The sequence below is a fragment of the Pteropus alecto genome, unplaced genomic scaffold, assembly GCF_000325575.1.
Source record: "Pteropus alecto unplaced genomic scaffold, ASM32557v1 scaffold194, whole genome shotgun sequence".
Lineage (NCBI taxonomy): Eukaryota > Metazoa > Chordata > Mammalia > Chiroptera > Pteropodidae > Pteropus > Pteropus alecto.
Genome location: NW_006436281.1, coordinates 444,370 through 454,047, shown reverse-complemented (window position 1 = coordinate 454,047; position 9,678 = coordinate 444,370). Strand labels below are relative to the sequence as shown.

General features: G+C 39.1%; 1 protein-coding gene, 1 non-coding gene and 1 pseudogene across 13 annotated transcripts in view; 1 reads left to right on the top strand and 2 right to left on the bottom strand.

Annotated features, from left to right (window-relative positions):
* The window catches only part of LOC102887582 (zinc finger protein 234), a 15,081-nt gene that overhangs the window by 4,790 nt on the left and 613 nt on the right, over positions 1-9,678 (bottom strand). Inside the window, exons 2-7 of one of the 12 annotated variants that reach the window (XM_025046756.1) lie at positions 9,469-9,558; positions 8,470-8,510; positions 8,020-8,081; positions 6,749-6,839; positions 4,767-4,893; positions 3,919-4,008 (exon numbers count right to left, since the gene is read on the bottom strand). In XM_025046756.1, coding sequence (XP_024902524.1) covers positions 3,919-4,008; positions 4,767-4,893; positions 6,749-6,763 — 232 coding nt within the window. In that variant the 5' untranslated portion in view covers positions 6,764-6,839; positions 8,020-8,081; positions 8,470-8,510; positions 9,469-9,558. Of the gene's footprint in view, positions 1-3,918; positions 4,009-4,766; positions 4,894-6,748; positions 7,993-8,019; positions 8,082-8,469; positions 8,511-8,929; positions 9,559-9,678 lie in introns of those variants that run through there. The other 11 variants (XM_025046757.1, XM_006911781.3, XM_015589298.2 and 8 more) reach the window with 11 other exon arrangements.
* LOC112479683 lies at positions 4,410-4,528 on the top strand. Its single transcript, XR_003046305.1, has one exon. It is a non-coding gene; the product is annotated as a 5S ribosomal RNA (ribosomal RNA).
* LOC112479723 lies at positions 6,311-6,428 on the bottom strand (annotated as a pseudogene).

Below are 9,678 nucleotides of genomic sequence, written 5' to 3'. Positions count from 1 at the left end.
GCATTCCTGGAAAAGCAAAAGTATGGAGACAATAAAAATTTCAATGGTTGACAGGAGTTAGGGGGAGGGAGAAAGGGATAAATAAGTGGAGCACAGAGGACTTTTAGGACAGTGAAAATATTCTGTATGATACTTTAATGGTGATTATCTTGCACCTTCCTCTCAAAGTGGCTGTGAACCTAAAACTGCTTGAATAAAAGTCTTTTTTTGAAAATAGAAAATACTTAAAAAAAAATGTTTAATACAGAGAAATTTGCTCCCCTCCTTGTAGGAATAGCCAATTAAAACCTGCCTCCTCTTTTGTGAGAAATAACTTCTATATAACTCTGATTTGGGTCATTTTATTGGAAAGTTACTTCAATGTCAAGGTGACCAGAATGGTTAGAATGACTTGCAGGTTTGGGAGCAAGTATCTAATCACATACTGACTAAAACACAGCATAAAGCAGAGAGTGAAATGTTAGCCCCTTCTGGCAAGTTTCCTTCACGAGGACAAAAAGGAACTAAAGTTGAACATACCATACATTGTTCTAAAACCTGGCAATAATTCAGATCTCAACAACAACAACAACAACAAAAAAAAAACATGTGAAAAAGTGGAAAATAATCTTTCACATCGTAAAATGTAAAGCCGTCCCTAACCTTTTTGGCACTAGGGACTGGTGCTCCTATAAGAATCTAACGCCTGAGGATCTGAGGCAGAGCTGAGGCGGCGATGCTAGCGCTGAGAAGCTGCCACAAATACAGATGAAGCTTCGCTCAATGGCCTGCCGCTCACCTCCCGCTGTGCGGCCCAGTTCCTAACAGGCCGTGGACCAGTACCGGTTCAAGGCCCGGGGGTTGGGGACTCGTTTTACAATGAAGACAGAGCCTGGCAAAAGGAAAAGATGAGGTCATGGAGTAAATCTGAAAAAACAACCCTAGAATGGGAGTTTGTTCCTGTCAGGAACTCATCCCAGGATGGCTCCTTGTGTCTGTTAGGTCTCTGCTCAATGTCAGCTCACCAACAAGGCCTCTTTACCACCCACTATAAAAGAATAAATCTTGTCGTCACTCATTTCACCTCTGGCAACTTCCACGCTCCTTGTAGATATTCTAAATAGCGCTTTTTATCACTCGACACACTAAGTCACGTGTTGTTTAATATACATCTTTCCCACCACAATGCAGCATCAAAGAAGGAAGCATGTTATGCCTTGTACAATGAACACATTTCACACTTTTCTGCTTTAAAAGCACTGCTCAGAACTGTGCCTGAAGCGCGGTAGGTACTCAACAAATGTGTGTTGAATGAATAAATGAAATCCAGTTTGACTTTTCTGGTGCACATTTAAGTCACGTCCTAGTAAGACGTGGTGTTGTACACATTTTTCAGGTAAGTTATTTGAAATAGAAAAGGGACAGAAAACTTCAGTTCTGCTAGAAAGATGAAAAAGTGTACCAGACACAGGGATACAGCAAGCATGATGCTAATGAGAAAATCAAAGGTGGCAAAAATTCTTTGGCGTGAAAAGGAAGAGGGGCTATCACTGATTCCCTCTGAGGCTTCTAGACTATCTCTTTGAAAACGGAGTGTGGAAAAATGTTGACTATACATAAAAGAGCCTATCACGACGGTTTTTCAAATAGAAAACTCCAGCCCTCTAGTGAGCTGTGAAATAAATTTAAAAGCTTGTAATAAGCATTCAGAAAAAAGAACCAGAATAGGAACTATTCGAGCATTATCACCAACAGGAAAGGGGTCACTACATGAAATGCCAACGAAAGTCATACATATAAATCTACAACCGTGAAATGTTTGTTCTGGTTACAATGAAAAATGCATTGCTTGCTGTGGTTCATGTTAAAACAACAACAACAACAACAACAACAAAACGTGAAGACTTTGGTTCTAGAAGTTACTCAGTTCTTAATAAAAGAAATTATTCAAATGGAAAGATAAGCTCCAAGCGTGAAAGCTTGGAAAAATATTACTCAGGGAATGTGTACTTCTTGGTAAGTAATGTAGTTTGTTTATATTTGATAAATTTGACTCTTAAAAAATAGTTGTGTGAGGGAAACAGGGAGTCTTTCTGAGGATATGACAGGAATTTTGAGCAGGACATTTCCTGATTCTTTCCAGGTTCACTAGTTAAAAAACACTAAGTCTTTAAAAAAAAACAAGGGAAAATCATATGAAATCTGTATTCTTTAATATTTGTTCAATGGCTAAATTTGTAGAAAACAAAGGCAGAACAGATTTTTGAACCAGAGATATAGGCAAATTCAAGTGTGTGTCTGATGTCACTCTCAATCACCTTAAATCCTCCCTCTCAGGGACAGGAAGGGGACACCTGGGGGCAGTGACATGGGCTGCAGATAGGAAAAGCAGCTTGCAACATGGTTACTATCTGACACTGTAGGAAAAAGACATCTCTTCCTTGTGTGGGGGAGCTAGCTGAGAATCAGACATCAGAATCCTCACTTTAAAATATTCTCCCCAGAAGTGAATATGCTCCCCTGTGGAAGATTCCAGGAAAGCTTTTTTTAGTGCTCCTCAGTCTGGTCATAACCACAATGCTTAGAAGTTTCTCTAGGATATGGGTCAAGTACACACACACACAAGCACGCATTCATGCCAAGGGCACCCAAGAAAATGACTGAAATAGACAGTAACTGGGTGGGGAGTCATCAGAAGACAACAGATGGTCTGCGACATCCTTCACTCACTCCGGTTTGCCCATGACCTGGAGCTATCTCCATTACCCATGGAGACACTAAGCTCCCCATTCATAAACACATTTACTAATTCAAGGAGTATTTACAAATGCTTGCCACATACCAGACTATTCCGGGCACTGAAGATAGAGCAATAAACAAACGACAAAATTCCTCGCTTGTAGGGATTACACTCCAGTGCAGAGAGAGAGGCAATAAGCAAGCAAACAAAAACAGGAGACCCAGTATCAAGAAGAGCAGAAAGGATAGTATTTTACACAGGTGGTTAGAGAAGGCCTAGTTCATGAAATTACAACTGAGCAGGGATCTGAATGAAGTAAGGAGGGAAGAGGAGGATTTGAGGTGACAGAGAGAAAGCAAGTAAGGGCTCTGAAGCAGAAGTGCCTGCAGAAGGCTGAATACACTGTCCTCTGAGGAATCAACATCTTAATTTTTGGAGCCTAGAATATGTTAGGTTACATGGCAAAGGGGAACTAAGGCTGATAATCAGCTGACCTTAAAATGGAAGACGGTTGCAGAGAAGAGTATCAGAGGGAAATGTGACGACGGAGAGAAGATTCGTGCAGGCTGTGAAGACAGAGGAAAGAGGCCACAAGTTAAGAAATGTGGCGTAAATCTAGAAGCTGAAAAGGCAAAGACACAGATTCTCCCCTAGAGCTTCCAAAAAAAAAAAAAAGTAACTGTGCCAACACCTTGATTTTAGCTCAGAAAGAACCATGTCACATATCTGACTTAAAGAACTGTAAGAGAATCAACGCATGTTGTTTCAGGCCATGATGCTTGTGGGAATTTGTTACGGCAGCAACAGGCAATAATGCGTCCCTGGAAGGTCTGGTAACAGCAGGACGATGTGGGTGGAAGAGACAGAGCGAGGCAGACGATCATAGACGTATTCGCAATGAGTGAGGACGTGGGGCAGGCCAACGAGGACTCTAGATGACACTTTATGAGGTTTTCAGACAAAGAAGAAGCCATAACGGGTTTTGAGCAGAGGCATGGAAGTATGACAGACATTTCCTATGGCCACTACATAGAGAAAAGACCAGAGTCAGGGAAGTGTGGAAGCAGGGCATGGAGGCGGGTGAAATAATTCAAGAAAGAGGTTTGGTGATTTGGACCAGATGTTGGCAAAAGGGAGGAGAGAAGAAGTAAAAGACGTGGAAGAACATCTCCGAGGACTTCTATCTGCTTGGTTCTTACCTGATTTCCCTTCTGTTTGGGTTACTGTCATCATCCAAAGCCTTTTTTCCTGTTCTAAGTAGAATACGTCATGTTTGAAGGGGTGACGCCCTGGGACCATGCAATTTAAAGTGAATATTTAAAGTGAATACACTAAAGGTACAATTTACCAGAAATTTAGATTCCTACTATATATTGTTCAATGTAATCAAAGTCAGTGTTTTCAAACATTTTAAAAAACATCACCTATTTGGAGAAATACCAAATCTCAAGATCCAGATAGATATACATTAAAATGTATTACAAACACCTATTTCTAAAAAAATTTAAAAAAAAAAACCTATTTCTAACCAATGTCTATTTTCATTAAATCTCCTTCCACTAGTTCTTACATCGTTCACACAACTGGCCACAGTTTTTGCTTCAATGTAATCCGTTCTTCCTAAAAAACTGATATTTTCTACCTTATTTTTTTATTCCATTAAAAACTGTTGGTAGAAAAGTCAGGTCTAGTCTACGGCCATGCCACTCTGAACAAGCCCGATCCTGTGTGATCTCGGAAGCTAAGCAGGGTTGGGCCTGGTTAGTACTTGGATGGGAGACCACCTAGGAAGACCAGGTGCTGTAGGCGTAAAAAATAAAAAATAAGGGATTGTAAGCTGACAAGGTCCTTGAAATCTGTGAGGTCAACCAAGAATTGCCTTGCCTAACAAATTAAAAGAAAAAAATAAGAAATAAATTAGTTTAAAAAAAAAGTCAGGTCTACAAATGGAGGCAATCGTTTCAATATCTCCAAAGCCTCGAACACCTGAGGACACAAAGCCAATCCAGGGAGCTGATATTCAGTTAGAGAGGGTGCCTGTCCTCACCCACAGAGACCAGGTTCCTGAAGTTCTCCAGCATCACATCCTGGTACAGCTTCCTCTGGGCAGAGTTCAGCAGCCCCAGCTCCTCCTTGGTGAAGGTCACAGCCACATCCTTGAAGGTCACTGTCTCCTACAACAACAAACACATGTAACTTCAATCTTATCATCAATAACCACTGGAAATGGAAGAGAACCGAGAGGTGGAGAGGAAAGGTGGGAGTTGGCTCCAGATTGTGAGGGACTTATGTCAGTTTGTAGACCTCCCAGCTGTTCTCCCTCTATCCTGGCAATGCCACACACACTGGTTTTCTTCAGCCTCAAGAGAAGTGCGGCAATGACGACAGTCCTCATATTTTTACTTTGTGCCTTCTCTTTAAGTCTACTTACAAGTAACATGCAAGAACCCTAAATAAGCATCCTGGGCTACATGTGTTTTACCTTTCGGTGAATATTGCCAATGGCCCCCAGAAGTGTTAAAACTATAAAATATTTTTTTTCTTTTTTTTAGACAAGGCAACCCTTGGTTGACCTCACAGATTGCAAGGATCTTGCCTCTCCAGCGCCCACACTACAAAGCACAGGTCCTGAAACGAACTCTCTCTCTTCTCGGCACTTGAACAGAATGCCTACCATTCCTGATCCTTGGTTTCCTGTGGGAATCCGAGCGGGTTTTTCATATTTTAAGATGAAGATGAGAACTAAATTTCCTCGTTCAGCTGCTCTGAGGAGGAAGTGCGGGCACAAGAATGCAAGTTACTGGCAAATCTTCTAGTATCTCTGGACATTTTAAACTAAGGTTACCTATTACTTTAGTCAAAGTAGCTAATACATAAAAAGACAACAACAAAAAAGACAAATAAAATGCACACGAGGCATGACTCAGGCATGGGGAAGATGAGATCCAGCTCTTCCTATGTGAAAACCTCCAATGATATCTGTATGCAGTGGCAGTGAGAGTCTGCTGTGTTGTGCTTGTATTTGGTTACTCTACCTAGAAAACAGCCAACTTGACACATATCAGTTTTGGTACAGGACAAAAAATTGGCAGATTGTTTTCAGAACTGATTTTTGCGGGAAAGGTTTTATGTAAGACAGCTGTCACTGCAGTGTTGTTTAAAACAGTAAAATTCCTCAAGGGGATGTAAACTACAGCATAAAGAATACAGTCAATAATACTGTAATAGCTATGTATGGTGTCAGGTGGGCGCTAGACTTATAGAGAGGAACCACTTCATAAGTTACATAAATGTCTAGCCACTATGCTGTATATCTGAAACTAATATAATATTGAACGTCAATTGTATTTAAAAAATCAATTTTAAAAAGCCGTAAAATTTATAAACCATCTAAATGTCTGAGTAGAAAGTAGTTAAAAATTAAAAGGTACAACAATTCAATGAGAATATGATGTAAAAAATAAACATCACATAATATTAAGAGTAAAAACGTCAACTTAAATTTTTTTTTTTTAGGCGAGGCAACCCTTGGTTTACCTCACAGATTACAAGGACCTTGTCAGCTTACAATCCCTTATTTTTTATTTTTTATGCCTACAGCACCTGGTCTTCCTAGGTAGTCTCCTGTCCAGTACTAACCAGGCCTGACCCTGCTTACCTTCCGAGATCACACATGATCAAGCTTGTTCAGGGTGGTATGCCCGTAGACTCAACTTAAAATTAAATGTAATATCATGAATAGAAGTAGCTATAAATGTACATGAAGAAAAGAGCATGAGAAAATAAAAACCACTAATTTGTCAGCAGTGAAGCAGTCATTCATTTCTAATAAATTGTCTACATCATAAAACAAAAAATAATAAAACAAAAACCAAAAACAAATGCAAAGTAAACTCAAAAGGGACAAAGACACCCTGCAAAACAGGTCCTCAAATGCCTGTTGTTCTGCTTGAGTCGTCCCAAGAAAAGCATGTGACAGCTGAGTAACGAGATGGAATTTTAAAAGTGAGAAAGGCAAGACCTGCTCACCTTGGATGTGGTCATTTTTCCTCCTACTTCTGAGGTCAAGTGCAGGCCTGAGTGGTACAGATCCCAGAAGGGCAAAATTGCCTAGCAGTGCCTGCAAAGACAGAAAAATAGACACGAAAGAGTGGCCTGGATGCTGCTCACGAACACGGACAACACGTGAATTACTGTGAATTAGCATGCGAATATTTATAGCAGCATCATTCATAGTAATCTAAAACTGAGGACAATCACAATGTTGACCTATATGCCAATGAAGAGACAAACTGTGGCATAATCATACAATGGAATATTATTGGCCAGTTAAAAGAAATGAAGGCCTGATTATGCTACGACATGAATGAACCCTGTAAACACTGTGGAAAGTGCAAAAACACCAGTCACAAGACCACATATTGTATGGTTCAGTCTATTAAAATGCCCAGAATAAGCAAATCTATGGAGACAGAACGTAGGTTAGTGGGTGCCTGGGTATCTGGGAAGAGAATGGGGCTTACGTGCAAATGGGCATGAGGAATACAATTGGGGAAACAAAAATACTCTAAACTGAATTATGGCAATGGTCGAACCACTCAGCAAAATTACAACTCATTGATTTGTACACCTGAAATGGGAGAATTCTATGGTATGTACAATATACCTCCAGTTGGTTAAAATAAATGTTAATTTACACATCATTTAATTAAACTATTAATAGAATATTAGTAAAACTACTGATAGAATATTTATATTTGAATGAATGAATAAATAAGTGTGGGGCGGGGAGGGAAGCTTGTCTTTGCAATAAAATGCCCACTAATAAATGTTTCTCTCCAGAAAAAACTATTGATTTCGGGGAAAAAAATAGTAACTTTACAACAGAGATATCTGACGGACATCACCTTGGCCTAGTGAACAAAGTTGAATCCGCCAATGTAGGGACAAACCGACAGCTCCTGCTATGTTGCAAATGACAAGGACACCTCACCACTTCTGTGAAATCTCTACCAACAATGCATGAACTGAACCTAAACACGGAACCTATCAGATAAACACCAAGTGAGGGACTTTCTCCAAAATAACTTGCCTCTATACTCTTCAAAAATATCAAGAACGAAAAAATATAAAGGCTGTGGAATTGTTCCACATTAAAAAACATTAAGAAAAGCATGACATATTGTAGATTTTAAAAATAAATGTCAGGAGATGGAACACAATTATTTAGGAGGCACCAAATTAGATTCCTGGGTTGCTACAGATATTCAGATGGCAGAACAGAGATTTCTAGATGTTACCTTGGGAATGAACAGAGCAACTGCTGGTGATGACAGTTTGTAAAGGTAGCCGAGATTCAAATCTACAGATCATAATGGAGAAAAAACTTTTGCTTTTCTTAAATATGTTTAAAATAAAATCTATTCTCACTAAAAAAATTGGACTTTAAAACAGAGGGGAGGGGGGAATGACTACACTGCAAGTCTCTGTTGCCTTTCCCCCAGTCCTCCAGTGAAAATATTATATTATGGGAACTTTAAATGAAAAAGAACAAAATAATACAGGACTGTAGATTACATAACAGTATTATCTGTTTTCTAGTATTATTTAAAAGTAACAATATTAACCCCTATTGTAATAACTTAACGGATACCTAATATCTGATAACAATATTATCTAGTATAATGTCTAATATTACTGAGTATGTGATGCTAAAACCCTATAATCAACCTCTCCTAAATCCCTCTTACCAAGACACCTCCTGACTACTCATGGTACGTGGGCTTCCTTCCTGCAGAAAGCAAAAATAAGCTGTCATTAAATGCAGGTATATTCCTGGTGTTATTTGGCTCATGGAGCCACAAAGCATAGACAAAATGTAAACAAGTGGTGAATTTGGGTAGAGCGTATATGAGAATTCTTGATACTATTTTTGTAACTTTTCTCTAGGTTTAAAATTATAGAAAAGTTTTTAAAAATCAGAAACAGTCATAGGAATAATATTAATGAGAATAATAAGAATGATCATGAAATTATATGGAAGTTAGTTTATTCTTTCTTGGTACTGTTTGTAAATTTCCATAGTTAAAACACATAAAAGGAAAAGCATTAAGAAAAGTATGATAAAAAACTTTGTAAAATGTTTATAAACATACAAATATACACAGAGAACCACTAAACGGAAACATTAGAAGCGTTAACACTTGCTACCTTTACATCCTGGATGAATGCGTAATTACATTTTTCTCTTGCAGATTTCTGTACTTTCTGAATGTGCCACAACGATTTGGTTCTATATGGTTTTTTGTAATAAGTGAAACAAAATACTTGACAATGTTTTAAAAAACTCATTTAAGTCCAAGCCCATTAGCCTTTCTTTTAAGGTCCTCTAAGACCAAGTCCTAACTATCTGGCCTGATTCCAGCTAGTTTCTATAGCTAAAGAATACATTCACGAGATTTTGAACTCCAGCTCTGGACTCGGACTGCCTAAATTCTAACCCCAGCTCAGCCTCTTATTAAGTGGGTGGCTATGGGCCATTAATTTATACCCCTTGAGTTGCAACCTCAATTTATAGAATAGAAAAAAAGCTGTCTTTCTTCACAGAGCCACGGTGTGACATAATGTATTTACTTGTACAAAATCCTCATCATTGAAGTTAGTAGTTAAGGGTAATTATCACCAATACCCATGCCCGATTACACATCCTACACATTCACTGATTTACGTGAACATTGTTGTAAACGGACAAGGCCAAGTCTCACTCATGTGGAGCTTTGCTGTCAGTAGCCAAGGAGTCACTCCCTCTATGTCCATGCAGTCCTTTCTGAGGAGTCAGGCTGGGGAAAAAAAGAATGTTATGAAGTGCCCTGATCGTGAGGCGGTCCTCCAGAAAAGTTTAAACCCTCCCTCTCTCCGTGTAATCCGGAAGGATCCCTCACCTTTCTTAAAAAAAAAAA